Below are 20787 nucleotides of genomic sequence, written 5' to 3'. Positions count from 1 at the left end.
GCATCGGACCTCTCGTCACAGGCACAAAAACGTCCAACCGTACCATCATGCAGTAGGTGCAGGATTTTGACAAACTCAGTCAGTCTTCCTAGCTTGGAGAGCAAGTGCCATAGATCAGGTCCACTCGCACTGTCAAAAGCTTTAGTTAGGTCTATCAGCATATATAGGTGCTGATGTTGCTCTCTGCTTTTTTTTTGTAGCTGTCTTGCTACAGACACCGTATTGGCTGTTGCACAGTTAACCCTAAAATCACACTGCGACTCTGGCAGGACATGATCTATGAGGCCTTCTAGACTGTTTAATAGGACCCTTGTGAGGATCGTTCCTGTGACTGAAGACTTATTCCTCGATAGTTGCATGCATTTTTGGATCCTTTCCGCTTCCAAATGTTGACCATGTTGGCATCCTTGAGGTCCTATGGAACTTTTCCTGATCCCAAGTACTCTTGAAGATGGCTGTAAGCCTGTTAACAAGCTCTGTATTTTTACACTTCTTCCAAATCTCTGCTGGAATGCCGTCTGGGCCAGAGGCTTTGCCTTGTTCGATTTAATTTGATTGCCTTTATCACCTCTTCAGTGGACGGAGGAAGAGACAGGCTTTCTTTCTCAGGCGACTGCTCAATTTGATGCAGGGAATCTGCTGCGATAGATGTAGAAGTCACTGAGCTCAGCGAAGTGCTCATGCCACCTTTCCATTACAGCTACCTTATCAGTGGTTAGTTTATTTCCATTAGCTGTTGGGAAAGGAGCAGAGGTTGTGGTGAGTGGGCCATATACAGTCTTCACATTGTAAAAACATGGATCATGCCTCTCAGCTAGATGTTGCAGCTCATCGCTTTTGTGTTCAACCAGTCACTCTGCATTTTTCTTAAAGCTAGCTGGAGATTGTGTTTAGCATTTTTATAGGCTTGGTGCTTGGGTGTTGACTGGGACCGCTAGAAGACTTGCATGTGTGAGATGTTTCTGTTTAAGATGATGGGAGATGTTTTCATTATTCCCATCAAATCAGTCTTGGTGCTTGCACTTGCAGTATCCCAGGCATTCTATTGAAGTTGTGAAGATCTGATCATGGAGCTGTTTCCATTCATCATCTATGTCACTTGGGGGAGGAAGATCAAACTGAACTATGGTGTCAAGTTGTGTAGCAAGGTCTAAGGCAATAGTAGGGTTCTTGAGTTCGACATCTAGCTTTGGCTGTGCCTGGTAAGTTGATTTTACGACATTTTGGCTGGATCTTTCGACTCCACTTGGTGCAGATCAGGCAATTGTCTGTCCAGCAATCAGCTCCTCGCATGGCACAAGTTATCTTCATGTCAGCTTTTTCCTTCTGTCTGACAAACACATTGTCAAGGAGATGCCAGTGGGTATTGCCAGGTTGTCTTGTATTTTCCTTTCAGGTGGAACATGGTATTGGTTATGGCAAGGTCATGCTTGGCACACAGCAAAAATAGGAGTGTTGCATTTGAGTTTTCCTTTCCAACTCCTTGTTGATCTCTGGTGAACCTTCTTATTGTGCAACTGAAGAGATTTACCGGAATGATAAAGAACAAAGAACAGTACAGCACAGGAAGAGGCCATTCGACCCTCCAAGCCTGCGCCGATCTTGATGCCTGCCGAAACTAACACCTTCTGCACTTCCGGGGCCCATATCCCTCTATTCCCTGACTATTCATATATTTGTCAAGATGTCTCTTAAACGTCGCTATCGTATCTGCTTCCACCACCTCCCCTGGCAGCAATTTCCAGGCACTCACCACCCTCTGTGTAAAGAACTTGCCTCGCACATCCCCTCTAAAGTTTGCCCCTCGCACCTTAAACCTATGTCCCCTAGTAACTGACTCTTCCATCCTGGGAAAAAGCTTCTGACTATCCACTCTGTCCATGCCGCTCATAACTTTGTAAACCTCTATCATGTCGCCCCTCCACCTCCGTCGTTCCAGTGAAAACAATCCATGTTTTTCCAACCTCTCCTCTTAGCTAATGCCCTCCAGACCAGGCAACATCCTGGTAAACCTCCTCTGTACCCTCTCCAAAGCCTCCACGTCCTTCTGGTAGTGTGGCGACCAGAATTGTACGCAGTATTCTTAGTGTGGCCGAACTAAGGTTCTGTACAGCTGCAACATGACTTGCCAATTTTTATACTCTATGCCCCGACCGATGAAGGCAAGCATGCCGTATGCCTTCTTGACTACCTTATCCACCTGCGTTGCCACTTTCAGTGACCTGTGGACCTGTACGCCCATATCTCTCTGCCTGTCAATACTCCTAAGGGTTCTGCCATTTACTGTATACCTCCCACCTGTATTAGACCTTCCAAAATGCATCACCTCACATTTGTCCGGATTAAACTCCATCTGCCATTTCTCTGCCCAAGTCTCCAACCGATCTATATCCTGCTGTATCCTCTGACAATCCTCATCATTATCCGCAACTCCACCAACCTTTGTGTCGTCCGCAAACTTACTAATCAGACCAGCTACATTTTCCTCCAAATCATTTATATAAACTACAAACAGCAAAGGTCCCAGCACTGATCCCTGCGGAACACCACTAGTCACATCCCTCCATTCAGAAAAACACCCTTCCACTGCTACCCTCTGTCTTCTGTGACCGAGCCAGTTCTGTATCCATCTTGCCAGCGCACCTCTGATCCCGTGTGACTTCACCTTTTGCACCAGTCTGCCATGCGGGTCCTTGTCAAAGGCTTTACTAAAGTCCAGATCGATAACATCCACTGCCCTTCCCTCATCAATCATCTTCGTCACTTCCTCAAAAAACTCAATCAAATTAGTAAGACACGACCTCCCCTTCACAAAACCATGCTGTCTCTCGCTAATAAGTTCGTTTGTTTCCAAATGGCCGTAAATCCTGTCCCGAAGAATCCTCTCTAATAGTTTCCCTACCACTGACGTAAGGCTCACCGGCCTATAATTTCCTGGATTATCCTTACCACCCTTCTTAAACAAAGGAACAACATTGGCTATTCTCCAGTCCTCTGGGACCACACCTGTAGCCAATGAGGATGCAAAGATTTCTGCCAAGGCCCCAGCAATTTCTTCCCTTGCCTCCCTCAGTATTCTAGGGTAGATCCCATCAGGCCCTGGGGACTTATCTACCTTAATGCTTTGCAAGACACCCAACACCTCCTCCTTTTTGATAATGAGATGACTGAGACTATCTGCACTCCCTTCCCTAGGCTCATCATCCACCAAGTCCTTCTCCTTGGTGAATACTGATGCAAAGTACTCATTTAGCACCTCGCCCATTTCCTCTGGCTCCACGCATAGATTCCCATCTCTGTCCTTGAGTGGGCCAACCCTTTCCCTGGTTACCCTCTTGCTCTTTATATACATATAAAAAAGCCTTGGGATTTTCCTTAATCCTGTTTGACATTGACTTTTCACGACCCCTTTTAGCCCTCCTAACTCCTTGCTTAAGTTCCTTCCTACTGTCTTTATATTCCTCATGTGCTTCATCTGTTCCTAGCCTTCCACCCCTTACAAATGCTTCCTTTTTCTTTTTGACTCGGCTCACAATATCCCGTGTTATCCAAGCTTCCCGAAACTTGCCAAACTTGTCTTTCTTCCTCACAGGAACATGCTGGTCCTGGATTCTAATCAGCTGACGTTTGAAAGACTCCCAGATGTCAGATGTTGATTTACCCTCAAACAGCTGCCCCCAATCTAAATTCTTCCGTTCCTGCCTAATATTGTTATAATTAGCCTTCCCCCAATTTAGCACCTTCACCCGAGGACTACTCTTATCCTTATCCACAAGTACCTTAAAACTTATGGAATTATGGTCACTGCTCCCGAAATGCTGCCCCACTGAAACTTCGGCCACCTGGCCGGGCTCATTCCCCAATACCAGGTCCAGAATGGCCCCATCCCTAGTTGGACTATCTACATACTGTTTCAAGAAGCCCTCCTGGATGCTCCTCACAAATTCTGCCCCATCCAAGCCCCTAGCACTAAGTGAGTCCCAGTCAATATTGGGGAAGTTAAAATCACCCACCACTACAACCCTGTTACCTTTACATCTTTCCAAAATCTGTCTACATATCTGCTCCTCTACCTCCCGCTGGCTGTTGGGAGGCCTGTAGTAAACCCCCAACATCGTGACTGCACCCTTCCTATTCCTGAGCTCCACCCATATTGCCTCGCTGTATGACCTCTCTGAGGTGTCCTCCAAGTCAACCAAGTCTCTGTAATAGCAACAACATCATATTTCCAAGTACTAATCCAAACTCTAAGTTCATCTGCCTTGCCTGTTATACTTCTCGCATTGAAACAAATGCACTTCAGACCACCAGTCCCGCTGTGCTCAGCAACATCTCCCTGCCTGCTCTTCCTCTTAATTAATCCAACTGGCCTTATTTACTATGTCCTCCTCATTTACTTCACTAGCTGTCCTACTGCTCTGGTTCCCACCCCCCTGCCACACTAGTTTAAACCCTCCCGAGTGACGCTAGCAAACTTTGCAGCCAGGATATTAGTGCCCCTCCAGTTTAGATGCAACCCGTCCTCCTTGTACAGGTCCCATCTGTCCCTGAAGAAATCCAAATGGTCCAGATATCTGAAACCCTCCCTTCTACACCAGCTGCTCAGCCACATGTTTAGCTGCACTATCTTCCTATTTCTAGCCTCACTGGCACGTGGCACAGGGAGTAATCCAGAGATTTAAGGAGATAAAGCTTGGTGAAGACTGAAGGAAAAGCATCATAACAGTTTGAATTGATGACGAGAATTCCTCATCTGAAAATTATCATCCACCTTGTTAGTACAGTAATATGCCCCAGTGCAAGCAAAGCAAATAAATCCAAAATTGAAATATGCAGACAGTATTTTCATTAATGGATCCTTGGTTGGTCTCAATATGATTAATGAGCTGGGTACTGAAGAAAAGAAATGAAGATTAAAAATCTGTTTCTCAAAGCTCAAGACTTGAGCCAATAGCACAAGGAACAGCCCAGAATTATGAAGAAAATGCATATTAATGCTGGGCAGGTAATGGAAGAATTTCTATACACCAGGTAAATTGCAGGAAGATGAAAAAAATGAAAAGATGCATTGCTTTAACAGGAAGTATTTCAAATGGACTATGAAGGAGGGGAAAAAACTGAAATGCGGAAAATAGTGTGCACTTGTGTCCAGTTGACACTTGAGCGTAGAGGTACATAATCAAAGACTAGATAATTTTGAAGTGTGATGGACATGTGGAATGTTGGCTGTCAGTTTGAAAAACAGTGACTAACGATGAGTCGTGGCCTATTGCAGCACTGAGAGAGATTGTGTAATGTAGGGTTTGAAGATCAGTGTAGGTAATGAAAAGATAATGGAGTGTCACATCTGGGAGAAGTCTGCATCGATGATCAAAGCTGCGATGTTCGGTCTGTCTATGGGAAGCCTTAATATAATAGTGACCATAGAAAAATAGATGCAAATTAGTATATGCGTGTACATTTTTTTTAATATACCCCTCCACAACAGCAAAAACTAATGCTTTTTCTCACTCTGACATTCATTTCCCTCTATTATGTTCGAACAGTCTACTTAGCTTTATCTGTTGGGTCGATGTGTTAAAAGCAGATTGGGGTAGGATACATTTTGGCTAGCCATACAAATGCCACTTTTGCCACACCTAGATTGTTTCAATTTCTTAATCTCCGCTTCAGTTTAAATATCCATTTTGGTTTAGGTGTATGTTTTAACTTGGTGTTTGGTGAATTGTGCATAATACTATTCATAATTTTTTCACCAGTAAAAATTCTGAAGAGGAAACTTGGAGTAGTGGCTTTGTATAATATTTAGTAGCTATCGGAGACCTGCAAAACATTTGCGGTGAAATTAGGATCTTTATTGCTACAGTTCTTCTCTATATTCCCATCCCATGCCATTCCATCCTTCTCATTCCATACCCCTCCCATTCCTTTCATCCCTCTCATATTATCCCCATACCACCCCTTCTTCCTATGCCATCCCACCATCCCAACCCCCTATTCCATTCCTCCCCTGCTATCCATACCTCTCATGCATTTGCCCGCTCTTCCATGCTATTTTCCCCCACCCCACTGCCACCACCAACGGTTGACAGCCACACGTGCATCTCACACTGCAGTCCTCCATGTGCCCCACCTGCCTGTGCTGCAGTACACGTTGCCTACCAAATCAATCCATCGATCAGTCAGAATAATGCAGACAAAAACTGTGCATTACAGTTTAAATGCTGGGCACCTTTTTAAATATACAAATCTTACTTAATTACTTGCTGTTTAACGTGGTCCTTACTTCCTTGCATTTAAAAGAAATATTTAAAGTAAAAGCTATAGATAGCCTTTTTATAGTGCAATGGCTTGAGTTTATAGCTAAGTTTAAATGATAAATCATAGTTATTAAATACATCTGATTGTAAAGCTGTCCATTTTTAAGAATCAGAATTACCTTAATAGGGATTTCTGAGGTTATCATTCTATTCTAACAAGGCATGTGATATAAATTTTGCCTTTTTTACGTTGTAAAACTTGCAAATTTTATAACCATCTTAGTTATAAATTTGGAAATGATTTTCATGCCCATAGAACAAAATACAACAGGGAAATTATTTATGCTACAAGCCAACTTACAATATGGATTGTGAGCAAATTGGAAACCGGGCAAGTAATGTAAAAGTTAGTAATCTATTAACACCTCAGTAAACTGGACTAATCATTAAAGCATCCTGTGTACTTGCTTCAAGAATCGCGGGTAGCCAACGGAAAAATTACAAATGTGTCCTTCCCCCAACAAGATGTTTTAATAAATTATCGGAATGAGGGACTTCAGTTATATAGCGAGATAGGAGAAGCTGGGATTGTTCTCCTTAAAGCAGAGAAGGCTATGGGGATATTTAATCGAGGTGTTCAAATTTAAATAAGCAGAAACTGTTTCCAGGGCAATGTGGCAGATTTCTAGAACTTGGCTGACTTTGTGGGTAAATTAAGTGGATTGTTTTCCAGAATGTCTTTTACTTTTTATTAAGTATTTGGGTAATAATTCAGGTGGGTCAGAAATTAAAATGGCTGCTGAAACAAGTTTGGAAAATTTGAGCAAATTGCTAATTGGTGCTTTTCAGAAAAAAATTTTTGATTTTAAATTGGGATTTTTTTGTGTGTTTTTTTGTTTCGTATCTCTTGAGCGAATCAGCATCTTTAGTTTACTCAGTACTACTAATTGAGTCACTCAGAAAATCTACAGATTTTTTTTTGTATATTTGTATATTTAAAGTGTGAGGTACACATTTAATTACCAACATGCTACACCCAAGACATTTAGATGGGATCAATCTTGGTTTCTGCCTGATTTTTTCACTCTTGCAGGAAGGCATCACAGCCTGTTCCACTCTGATTCATATCAGAAACCAAGTGTAACATAAAATTAGAACCTGTTCCTCCTCCTCAATAGCATTGAGTGTTTTGTTCTGCGATGCTCAGAGCCACAAGCTGCCCACACAACTTACAATAGCTACCGTGCATAATAAATGTGTGACTTATAGCACCCCTAATAAATTAGCTCAAATCTATGATGGATAAATTCTAGTCTGTGAAAGCCGTCAGAAGTCTTTACTAAAATGTTTATTCTAGGCAGACACTTTATCTTGGAAGTATACAGATGAACTGATCTCATTCTTGAGTAACTGGTACTGAGCTCGAAAATTATTAATGCTTAGCTTAAAAGTTCCAGAGCCCACAACCTAGAACATCATCTGCTGCTGCTTCTGTTGAAATAACAGTTTCTATTACTTTACAGGATGCCATAAACCTTTTGGAGCCGATGACTAATGATCCAGTGAACTACGTGCGTCAGGGTGCTCTGATTGCTTCTGCCCTTCTCCTAATCCAACAGACAGAGGTCACTTGTCCAAAGGTAAGGCTGAATACAAAACATGCACTCAATCCATTCAGATTATGCATATTCTGTTTGCACAAATAAGTGGCCAGAACAGACTCCCCTCACAGTTTACTGCAGATCAATACAATGGGCCTTCAATAATTTTTATATTAATCAGAAGTTGAATTGCACAACACATGAATGCATTCTGCATCACTACTTCATTTTCTACATACAAAATAATAAATCCAGGTCTTATAAACTATTGTGAGCACTGTGTTTTTGATTTTGATCCTGTATTGGTTCCATGTCTTTTTTCCCTCACCCTGATTAACTTTAAGACTTTATTTTGGAAACTTGTTTGTCAGCAGCAGCAGTTTGTTCTGTTCTTATAACTTAGGTTCATCTTTTCATGCATTAATGAATTCATGTCAGTAGTTATGTTCTTGCATTTTTCATGTTTAAATCAAAATTTTGAATTTTAGAGATTTTGACTTCGCTTAGTCTTTCATGGTTAAGTCAATTATCAAGACTTGCGTTTACTCGTCACGTTATTCAATTCATTTCTTCAGTTTGTTCATGCCTTTGTTAATTCTTCAGATCAGCATTAGGTTTCCATATCACAGTATGGATCCTTTCCAAAGACCTGCACTTATATGCATTCTATAACAGTTTTCAGATCCATAGTACTTCCATAGAAACATAGAAAATAGGAGCAGGAGTAGGCCATTTGGCCCTTCGAGCCTGCTCCGCCATTCATTATGATCATGGCTGATCATCCAACTCAGTAGCCTGTTCCGGCTTTCGCCCCATACCCTTTGATCTCTTTAGACCCAAGAGGTATATCAGACTCCTTTTTGAAAACATTCAATGTTTTTGCCTCAATTGCTTTCTGTGGTAGTGAATTCCACAGGCTCACCACTCTCTGGGTGAAGAAATTTCTCCTCATCTCAGTCCTGAAAGGTATACCCCGTATCCTTAGACTATGACCCCTGGTTCTGGACTCCCCCATCATCGGGAACATTCTTCCTGCATCTACCCTGTCAAGTCCTATTAGAATTTTATAGGTTTCTATGAGATCCGCCCTCACTCTTCTGAACTCCAGCAAACATAATCCTAACCGACTCAATCTCTCCTCATACGTCAGTCCCACCATCCCAGGAATCAGTCTGGTAAAACTTCGCTGTACTCTCTCTATAGCAAGAACATCCTTCCTCAGATAAGGAGACCAAAACTGCGCACAATATTCTAGGTGTGGCCTCACCAAGGCCCTGTATAATTGCAGCAAGACATCCCTGCTCCTGTACTCAAATCCTCTCGCTATGAAGGCCAACATACCATTTGCCTTTTGTACCGCCTGTTGCACCTGCACGCTTACCTTCAGCGACTGGTACGAGAACGCCCAGGTCTCGCTGCATATTCCACCCCCCCCCCCCCCCCCCCCCCCAGTTTGAAGCCATTCAGATAATCTGCCTCCCTGCTTTTGCTACCAAAGTGGATAACCTCACATTCATCCACATTATACTGCATCTGCCATGCATTAGCCCACTCACTCAACTTGTCCAAATCACCCTGAAGCCTCTCTGCATCCTTCTCACAACTCGCCCTCCCACCCAGTTTTGTGTCATCTGCAAATTTGGAAATATTACATTTAGTTCCCTCATCTAAATCATTAATGTATATTGTGAATAGCTGGGGTCCTAGCACCAATCCCTGCAGTACCCCATTAGTCACTGCCTGCCATTCGGAAAAAGACCCATTTATCCCTACTCTGTTACCTGTCCGCCAACCAATTTTCTATCCATCGCAATACACTACCCCCAATCCCATGCGCTTTAATTTTGCATCTTAACCTCTTATGTGGGACTTTGTTGAAAGCCTTCTGAAAGTCCAAATAAACCACATTCACTGGCTCCCCCTCATCAACTCTACTAGTTACATCCTCGAACAATTCTAGTAGATTTGACTAGCATGATTTCCCTTTCGTAAACCCATGCTGACTGTCCGATTCTACCACTGTTCTCCAAGTGCTCTGCTATAAAATCTTTGATAATGGACTCTAGAATTTTCCCCACTACCGACATCAGGCTAACTGGTCTATAATTCCCTGCTTTCTCTCTACCTCCCTTTTTAAATAGTGGTGTTACATTAGCTACTCTCCAATCTGTAGGAACTGTTCCAGAGTATATAGAATCTTGGAAGATGACCACCAATGCATCCACTATCTCTAGGGCCACTTCCTTAAGTACTCTGGGATGCATACCATCAGGCCCTGGGGATTTATCGGCCTTCAATCCCATCAATTTCTCCAACACCATTTCTCTACTAATACTGATTTCCTTCAGTTCCCCTCTCTCACTAAGCCCTGTGTTTCCCAACATTTCTTATATGATATTTGTGCCCTCCTTTGTGAAGACAGAACCAAAATATGCATTTAGTTGGTCAGCCATTTCTTTATTCCCCATAATGAATTCCCCTGTTTCTGACTGTAAGAGACCTAAATTTGTCTTCACCAATCTTTTTCTCTTCACTTACCTGTAGAAACTTTTACAGTCAGTTTTTATGTTCCCCGCAAGCTTGCTCTCGTACTCTATTTTCCCCTTCTTATTCAATCCCTTGGTCCTCCTTTGCTGAATTCTAAACTGCTCCCAATCCTCAGGTCTGTAGTTTTTCCTGGCAAATTTATATGCCTCTTCCTTGGATCTAATGCTATCTCTAATTTCCCTTGTAAGCCATGGTTTGGCTACCTTTCCCGTTTTACTTTTGCGCCAGACAGGGATAAACAATTGTTGCAGTTCATCCGTGCGCTCTTTAAATGTTTTCCATTGCCTATCCACTATCATCCCTTTAAGCAACGTTTCCCAATCTGTCATGGCGCCTCATACCTTCGTAGTTTCCTTTACTAAGATTCAGGACCCTTGTCTCAGAATCAACTACGTCACTCTTCAACTTGATGAAGAATTCTATCATATTATGGTCACTCATCCCCAAGGGGTCTCGCACCACTAGATTGTCAATTATTCCCCTCTCATTACACAAGATCCAGTCTAGGATGGCCTGTTCTCTAGTTGGTTCCTCAACGTATTGGTCCAGAAAACCATCCCGTATACACTCCAAGATTTCCTCCTCTACGGTATTGTGATTAATTTGATTTGCCCAATCTATAAGCAGATTAAAGTCACCCATAATTACAGATGTAATTCCCAAAGTGCTTCACAGCTAGAAAATTACTTCTGCAGTCTAGTCATCCTTTATATAAGCAAAAGTGGCAACTAATTTGCTCACAATTCTACAAACAGCAAATGAGATAAATGAACAGTTAATTATTTTTAGTGCTATTGGTTGAGAGGAGAACTTCCCAGCTCCACTTTGAATAGTGCCATGGGCAGGCAGGCAGCGCTTCTGTTCACATGTTATCTGAAAGATGGCACTTCTTACTATGCAACTACTGTATGAAGCTCCCTTAGTAGTACACTGAAATACCACCTTGGGTTATGTGCTCAAATCTGAAGTGAAGCTTGAACCTACAGCCTTTTGACTCATGTGAGACTTCAACTATTGAGGCAAGTTGACATTTAAGAATATAAAAAATCTACTTCTGTGAGTATTTCATTATTTGCAAAAGTGCACACATGTTCTAGGCTAAGCAGTAAAGCTCACCATGAATGTTAGTGATTGTTATCATTGGTACTGTTATAATGACTGAGATAAATTGTTGGCTTGTGGCCTGTGTCTTCAGAGCTTCAGTGCAATCTGAGTTAAGATTTTACTTCACGTAAGTAGACAAGATTTGTGCTGAAATAATGTCAGTTGGTATGGACCACCTTTAGTGGCACAAATTGAAGTTGTGTCCCAGTCATCTTTGTCAATAGACGATGCTGGACTGTGCACAGGGATTGTTTGAAGCAAGTAACTATCAATTAAAAAAAGAAAATGCTGCAAAATCTCAGCAGGTCAGGCAGCATCTGTGGAGAGAGAACCAGAGTTAATGTTTCAAGTCAGTAACCTTTCATCAGAACTCAGAAGTGTTAGACATGTAATAGGTTTTAAGCAGGTAACCTGGGGGAGGGTGGAAAAAAAACAAAAGGGAAGGTCTATGATAAGTTGAAAGACAGGAGAGATTAAATGACAAAAGAGTTGGTATTTTAGGGCCAAAGAGAGTGGTAATGGGGCAAGTAAAGAAACAAAAGATGTGTCTAGAGGAGGTATGAATGGCAGAATGAAGAACAGCTGCCAAAACAAAAACCAGAGAAAAACACGAGTAAGATCGAAACCTGCAAGGAGAAGGAAAGAATATGGGACAGAAATTAAGGTCTGAAATTGTTGAACTCCGTGTTGAGTTTGAAAGGCTCTAAAGTGTCTAATTGAAAGATGAGGTACTGTTCTTCGAGCTAGCTTTGAGTTTCATTGGAACACCACAGTAGGCCAAGGATGGACAGAGGTCAGCATGAGAGCAAGGTGGAGATTTAAGCTGACAGGTGACCGGAAGCTTGGAGTCATGCTTGAGGACTGAATGGAGGTGTTCGCAAAGCGGTCACCCAATCTGCATTTGATCTCGCCGGTGTAGAGCGGATCGCATTGTGAACAGCGAATACAGTATGCTAAATTGAAAGAAGTACACAAAAATCGCTGTTTCACCTGGAAGAAGTGTTTGGAGCATTGGACAGTGAGGAGAGGACAGATAAAAGGCCAGGTGTTGCATCTCCTGCACTTGCATGGAAAGGTGAAATGGTTAAAGAAGTCATTTTTTTTTTTAGGATGAGGGAGAAAGAAAAGAATGTACTTGTATTTAAATAGCATCTTCCACAACCTCAGGATGTGCCAAAGCACTTTACAACTGATGGAAGTACTTTTTGAAGTGTAGTCATTTATGTAATGTAGAAAATATGGCAGCCAATTGTACACAGCTAGGTCTCAAACAGCAATAGGATAATGACCAAATAGTCTGTTCGTGATTTTTTTTTTTAACTTGAGGAAGACCGTGCCATTTGATCGTTTATATCCCATCTGAAGTTTACATTAATTGGTTTAACGTCTCATCCGAAAGATGGACCTCTGGCAATGCAGTACCCCTTCAGTACTAGATTTTGTATTGAAGTCTTTCAAGTGTGACTTAAACCCACAAATTTCTGACTCCAAGGTGAGAATTTTACCACTGAGCCTAGGTCGACACTTAACAAGGTCATGAATCATGCTCTGACTCCTCCTCCTCTGTTTTGTGTGTTTCGTTGTATCAGGTGTTTACACTCCCAAGAGCCCAATGTTGAGCTTTCTGGGTCTCTTCCAAATTTAATACATTTAGAATCTTCAACCAAGATACATTGCAAGAGAAAGAACATAGAACCATAGGATAAAAGCAAAATACTGCGGATGCTGGAAATCTGAAATAAAAACAAGAAATGCTGGAACCACTCAGCAGGTCTGGCAGCATCTGTGGAAAGAGAAGCAGAGTTAACGTTTCGGGTCAGCGACCCTTCATCGGAACTGACAAATATTGGAAAAGTCACAAGTGATAAGCAAGTGAGGTGGGGATGGGGCAAGAGATAACAAAGGAGGTCTAGATTGGACCAGGCCACATAATCCCCCACCAGGATGGTTTGAGGGCTCTCTGCTTCTTCCTGGAACAGAGGCCCAACCAGTCCCCATCCACCACCACCCTCCTCCGCCTGGCTGAACTTGTTCTCACATTGAACAACTTCTCCTTCAACTCCACGCACTTCCTTCAAGTAAAAGGTGTCGCTATGGGTACCCGCATGGGTCCTAGTTATGCCTGTCTTTTTGTGGGATATGTCGAGCATTCTTTGTTCCAGTCCTACTCAGGCCCCCTCCCCCAACTCTTTTTCCGGTACATTGATGACTCTATCGGTGCCGTTTCCTGCTCCCGCCCCGAACTGGAAAACTTTATCAACTTTGCTTCCACTTTCCACCCTTCTCTCACCTTTACATGGTCCATCTCTGACACTTCCCTTCCCTTCCTCGACTTCTCTGTCTCCATCTCTGGGGATAGGTTGTCTACTAATATCCATTATATGCCCACTGACTCCCACAGCTACCTCGACTACACTTCTTCACACCCTACCTCCTGTAAGGACTCCATTCCATTCTCCTAGTTTCTCCGTCTCCGACGCATCTGCTCTGATGATGCTACCTTCCATGACGGTGCTTCTGATATGACCTCCTTTTTCCTCAACCGAGGATTTCCCCCCACTGTGGTTGACAGGGTCCTCAACCGTGTCCGACCCATTCCCCGCACCTCTACCCTCACCCCTTTCCCTCCCTCCCAGAACCGTGACAGGGTTCCCCTTGTCCTCATTTTTCACCCCACCAGCCTCCATATCCAAAGGATCATCCTCCGCCATTTCCGCCACCTCCAGCGTGATGCCACTACCAGTCGCATCTTCCCCTCCCTTCCCCTGTCAGCATTCCGAAGGGATCGTTCCCTCCGCGACACCCTGGTCCACTCCACCATTACCCCCACCACCTCGTCCCCATCCCAGGGCACCTTCCCCAGCAATCGCAGGAGATGTAATACCTGCCCATTTACCTCCTCTCTCCTCACTATCCCAGGCCCCAAACACACCTTTCAGGTAAAGCAGCGATTTACTTGTACTTCTTTCAATGTAGTATACTGTATTCGCTGCTCACAGTGTGGTCTCCTCTACATTGGGGAGACCAAGCGCAGACTGGGTGACCGCTTTGCGTAACATCTCCGCTCAGTCCGCAAGCAGGACCCTGAGCTTCCGGTTGCTTGCCATTTCAACACTCCCCCCTGCTGTCATGCTCACATCTCTGTCCTGGGATTGCTGCAGTGTTCCAGTGAACATCAACGCAAGCTCGAGGAACAGCATCTCATTTACCGATTAGGCACACTACAGCCTGCCGGACTGAACATTGAGTTCAATAAATTCAGAGCATGACAGCCCCCCATTTTACTTTCATTTTTAGTTATTTTTTCTTCCTTTTTTTTTAACATTTTTTACAATCTTTTTTTTGCATTTATTTCATTTCATCTCAGTTTGTTCAGTTTGCTTACCCACTTTTTTTTTCAGGTTTGCACTTGCTGCTGTTCAATATTCAGTGTATTTACACCTAATCTGTACTAATGCTTTGTCTTCCAACACACCATTAACATATTGTTTGCCTTTGCTCCATGACCTTTTGGTCAGCTATGTGGCCTGGTCCAATCTAGACCTCCTTTGTTGTCTCTTGCCCCACCCCCACCTCACTTGCTTATAACCTGTGACTTTTCTAATATTTGTCAGTTCCGATGAAGGGTCGCTGACCCGAAACGATAGAACCATAGGAAAGTTATCACCCAGAAGGAGGCTATTCAGCCCATGTGTTTGCCAGCCAACAAAGAGCTATCCAGCCTAATCCCAATTTCTAGTTCTTGGTCCGTAGCCCCGAAGGTTATGACACTTCATGTGCATACCCAAGTATTTTTTAAATGCAATGAGGTTTCTGCCTGTACCATCCATTCAGGCAGTGATCTAGACGCCCACCACCATCTGGGTAAAAGAAATTCTCAACTCCCCTCTAATCCTTCAGCCAATTACTTTAAACCTATGTCCTCTGGATATTGAATTCTCTGCTAATGAAAATAGGCCCTTCCTATCTGCTGTATCTGGGCCCTTCATAATTTTCTACACCTCAATTAAATCTCCCCTCAGCCTTCCTTGTTCCAAAGAAAACAATCCCAGCCTATCAGATTTTTTTTTACTCCTTCTTGAGTTGTGAGCATCTCTCAAGGCCAGCATTTATTGCCCATCCCTAATTGCCCTCATAGCTAAAATTCTATTTTAGGGGAGGTTTGCTGGCACTACTTGGGAGGGTTTAAACTAGTCTTGCAAGGGGTTGGGACCCAGATGAGATAGTTGAGGTAAATGTGGAGGTTAAAGCAAGCAAGTCCAGTAGGCAGGCCAGGCAGGGGCAGGACAGGGAGCGTGGAAGGTCTGGTATGCTAAACTGCATTTACTTTAATGCAAGAAGCCTTACAGGTGAGGCAGATGAACTCAGATCGTGGATTGGTACATGGGATTGTGATGATATTGCTATTACGGAAACGTGGTTGAGGAATAGGCAGGACTGGCAGCTCAATGTTCCGGGGTACCGATCTTTCTGGTATAACAGAGGTGGAGGTAAGAGACGAGGGGGAGTTGCACTACTGATTAGGGAGGACATCACAGCAGTAGTTAGAGAGGATATCCGGGGGGGGGAATGTCCAGTGAGGCCATATGGGTAGAACTTAGAAATAAAAAAGGGATGATCACTTTGATGGGATTATACTATAGGCCCCCCAATAGTCAGAGGAAAGTGGAGGAGCATATATGTAGGGAAATCACAGATAGGTGTAGGAATTATAGGGTTGTAATAGTAGGTGATTTTAACTTCCCTAATATTGACTGGGACTGCCTTAGTGCTAAGGGATCAGATGGGGAAGAATTTAAGTGTCCAGGATCGTTTTCTGAAGCAGTGTGTGGATAGCCCTACTAGAGAAGGGGCTACACTCGACCTCATCTTGGGAAATGAGAATGGGCAGGTGGTTGATGTGTCAGTGGGGGAGCACTTTGGGACCAGTGACCATAACTCTATTAGTTTCAAGATAGTTATGGAAAAGGATTGGACTGGTCCTCAGGTTGAAGTCCTAAATTGGGGGAAGGCTAATTTCGATGGCATCTGACAGGAACTCTCAAATGTTGATTGGGAGAGGCTGTTTACAGGTAAAGGGACGTCTGGCAAGTGGGAGGCTTTTAAAAGTGAGATGGGAAGAGTTCAGGGCCAGAATGTTCCTGTTAGATGGAAGGGCAAGGCTGGCAAGTTTAGGGAACCTTGGTTGACGAGGGATATTGAGGGTCTGGTCAGGACAAAGAAGGAGGCATATGTCAGGTATCGGCAGCTGGGATCAAGCGAGTCCTTCGAGGAGTATAGGGGATGTAGGACTACACTTCAGGAAATTAGCAGGGCAAAAAAGGGCCATGAGATTTCCCTGGCAGATAAGATAAAGCAGAATCCTAAAAGATTCTATAAGTATATTAAGAGTAAAAGGGTAGCTAGGGAGAGAGTAGGTCCCCTTAAGGATCAGTGTGGCAATCTATGTATGGAGCCACGGGAAATGGGCGAGGACTGAAATGAATATTTCTCGTCCGTATTTACCGTGGAGAAGGTCGTGGAAGCTTGTGAGTTCAAGGGAGGGAGCACCGATATCCTGGAGCATATCAACATTACAAAGGAGGAGGTGTTGGAGGTTTTGAAGCACATTAAGGTGGATAAATCCCCAGGGCCCGACCAGGTGTATCCTAGGATGCTATGGGAAGCAAGGGAGGAGATTGCTGGGGCCCTGGCAGAGATTTTTGTATCATCGTTAGCCGCGGGTTAGGTACCGGAAGACTGGAGGATAGCTAATGTTGTGCCTTTATTTAAGAAGGGCAGCAGGGATAATCCAGGGAACTACAGGCCGGTGAGCCTTACATCAGTGGTGGGAAAGTTATTGGAAGGGATTCTGAGAGACAGGATTTATATGCATCTGGAAAGGCATGGTCTGATTCGGGATAGTCAGCATGGCTTTGTGCGTGGGAAATCATGTCTCACGAATTTGATTGAGTTTTTCGAGGAGGTGACCAAGAGTATTGATGACGGCAGGGCGATGGATGTTGTCTATATGGACTTTAGCAAGGCCTTTGACAAGCTCTCGCATGGGAGGCTGGTTCAGAAGGTTCAAACACATGGGATCCAGGGTGAGCTAGCAAATTGGATACAAAATTGGCTTGGTGATCGGAGGTAGAGGGTGGTAGTGGAGGGTTGTTTTTCAGATTGGAGGCCGGTGACCAGTGGTGTGCCTCGGGGATCAGTGCTGGGCCCTCTGTTGTTTGTCATATATATTAATGACATGGATGTGAATGTAAGGGGCATGATTAGTAAGTTTGCAGACGACACCAAAATTGGTGGTATAGTGGACAGTGAAGAAGGTTGTCTAAGGTTACAACAGGATATAGATAAACTGAGTAAGTGGGCAAGGGATTGGCAAATGGAATTTAATGCAGACAAGTGTGAAGTGATACATTTTGGGAAGTTAAACCAGGGCAGGACATATACAGTGAATGGCAGGGTCCTGGGGAGTGTTGTTGAGCAGAAAGACCTTGGGGTGCAAGTACGTAGTTCCCTGAAAGTGGCAACACAGGTAGACAGGGTGGTGAAGAAGGCGTATGGCATGCTTTCCTTTATCGGCCGAGGCATTGAGTACAAGAGTTGGGATGTCATGTTACAGTTGTACATGACGTTGGTTAGGCCGCATTTGGAGTACTGTGTGCAGTTCTAGTCGCCGCACTACAGGAAAGAAGTGATAAGCTAGAGAGGGTGCAGAAAAGATTCACAAGGATGTTGCCTGGTTTGGAGGGCTTGAGTTATAAAGAGAGATTGGGTAGGCTGGATCTGTTTTCCCTGGAGCGAAGGAGGCTGAGAGAGGACATGATAGAGGTATATAAAATTATGAGAGGCATAGATAGGGTAGATAGCCAGAGTCTGTTTCCCATTGTAGGGGTGACTAAAACTAGAGGGCATAGATTTAAGGTGGGAGAGAGGAGGTTTAAAGGGGATCAAAGGGGTGAATTTTTCACACAAAGAATAGTGGGTATCTGGCATGAGCTGCTAGAGGAGGTGGTGGAGGCAGGAACAGTAGTGACATTTAAGAGGCATCTGGACAGGTACTTGAATGAGCAAGGCATAGAGGGATATGGGATTAATGCAGGCAGGTGGGATTAGCATAGATAGGCATTATGGTCAGCATGGACGCGGTGGGCCGAAGGTCCTGTTTCTATGCTGTACGACTCTATGACTCTCCATTCCTGACAAAATCCGCATAAATCTCCTCTGTACCCACTCTACTGAGATCACATCCTTCCTCTAATGCAGTAACCAGAACTGTACGGAGCGTTCCAGCTGCGGTCTGACTAGGGTTTTCTGCAGTTCTAGCATGACCTCCCTGCTCTGTGCCTCGGCCAGGAAAGGAAAGGTGAACAAACTGGATTGAAATTCAAAATCCCCAGCACACCCCAAAATGCTTCACAGCAAATGAAGTAGATGAAGAAAGGCTAAAGAGGGTAAAATGTAGTATAAAAGAGACAAACAAAAATACTCTGATCGAGCAGCTGATGACCTATAAGGTTAATCATTTAATCAAAACATGAATAATAGGAGCCTTTTAAATATATAAGAATGGCTGTCTAAGAGAAATGTCAGGGCAGTCTTCTGAACTTTGAGAGGCTGCTATTGGCATGACATCACTTCCATATATCCATTATTCTTCAATAAGACACTTAGTGGTGGCAGGTGTCATGTTGCTTTTTACAGCTATAATGCTTTATGCATTGGGTGTAGAGTGATATATTTACTGTCAAACTTAATAGTAGTCACTGGAAGTTTATCTAGAAAAGTGGTTATTACTATAAATTATAGAACAATGTTTGGCAGCAGTGAAGTCTTCCCAGTAGAAACGGGCCAAGGAAAATGGGTCATGCCCATCACGGGCTGCATTCTAGTATCAAAGGCTAAATGATATGGTTGTTCGTGATGCCTAGATGTAAATAGGGACTAATTAAAATAACTTGAAACGGTGACGACAAAACCCAAAAGATCAGTTTCTATTGAGACTTGCGGTATGGTGAGTAAGGGCTTTGGAAAAGCTTGCTGAAATGAGTGATCAGTAGTGCTTATGTAATACTTTTATCAAAACATTAATAAAAAGAATCCGCATCGAGTTTTGAATGGCAGTGGATAATTAAGCAACGAACAGGAGGAGGCCACTCCATGAACATCCGTTCTCAACATGCAAGTATAAAAATCAAAGCTGAAGCATTTGCAACCATCTTCAGCCAGAAGTGCCAAGTGGATGATCCATCTTGGCCTCCTCCTGAGGTCCTCACCATCACTGCCTGTCTTCAGCCAATTCAATTCACCCCATGTGATATCATCAAATAGCCGAGTACACTGGACACAGTAAAGACTACAGGCCCAGACAACATGTTAGTAGTGCTCAAGATGTTCATCACTATCCAGTGCCCTTGACTAACCTGTTCCATGATGGCTACAACACTGGGATCCACCCAACAATGTAGAAAATTACCCACACATGTCCTGTCCACAAAAAGCAGATCAAATCCAATCTGGCCAATTACTACCCCATCAGTCTACTCTCAATCATCAGCAAAGTGATGGAAGGAATCGCCAACAGTGCTATCAAGTGGTATTTCTTCACTAATAATCTGCCCACTGATGTAATCAGGAGTCAATATGTGAGGATTTAACCCCTTACTTTCAACAGGATCAGACATGACAGAAGTTCTGTTGTAAAGCTACTTACTGAGACAAAGTCAGATCAAATTTCATGCAAACTATGTCAATAAACTCAGGCAGTGATTTACAGTCTAACACGGGCTATATACTTCCCCTATTAGTCCTGAATGGGGAGCACACATCTTCTCTTGCAGCTTTTGGTCTTCAAGCACTTCTTCTCTCTGTTTCTTTCTCAGTTGTCTTTTCTCTGTTTTCTTGTTTCTGGTTCTCTCCATTATACAGAACTGATTGGTAAGTCCTCTCTATCCTGGCTGTTATCCAATAAACCTCTCCCTGTCCCCAATCATGCTCATCCCTGTGGCTGTCATGCCCTGTGGATTGCCTTTCTTGACCAATCAGGTGATTGTTACTTACCTAACATAATTACATAATGCTTTTCATTACAACACTGTCTTCTCTGCTTAGCTCAAGGTCTTTACATCCTGTGACTTCTTATCAACTTGAGAGAGGCCTGCTAGAAATTTCTCAGCCAGCTCTTCAAGGATTTGTAGTTCCAGCTGCAATGGGCTTCTAACAGTTTGACACAATTTCATTTCTCAAAGTCCCTGTACCTTGGCATCTTTTTATATTATGCC

The 20787-nt window shown here is 43.4% G+C and overlaps 1 protein-coding gene across 1 annotated transcript in view; it reads left to right on the top strand.

Annotated features, from left to right (window-relative positions):
- Positions 1-20787, top strand: part of psmd1 (proteasome 26S subunit, non-ATPase 1) — a 149936-nt gene that overhangs the window by 111767 nt on the left and 17382 nt on the right. Inside the window, exon 18 of the mRNA XM_068042365.1 lies at positions 7784-7900. Within this exon, the coding sequence (XP_067898466.1) occupies positions 7784-7900 (117 nt within the window). The remainder of the gene's footprint in view (positions 1-7783; positions 7901-20787) is intronic.

Source organism: Heterodontus francisci, chromosome 11 (assembly GCF_036365525.1).
Source record: "Heterodontus francisci isolate sHetFra1 chromosome 11, sHetFra1.hap1, whole genome shotgun sequence".
Lineage (NCBI taxonomy): Eukaryota > Metazoa > Chordata > Chondrichthyes > Heterodontiformes > Heterodontidae > Heterodontus > Heterodontus francisci.
Note: the sequence above shows the minus strand (reverse complement) of the source record. Positions and strands in the feature narration are given on the sequence as shown.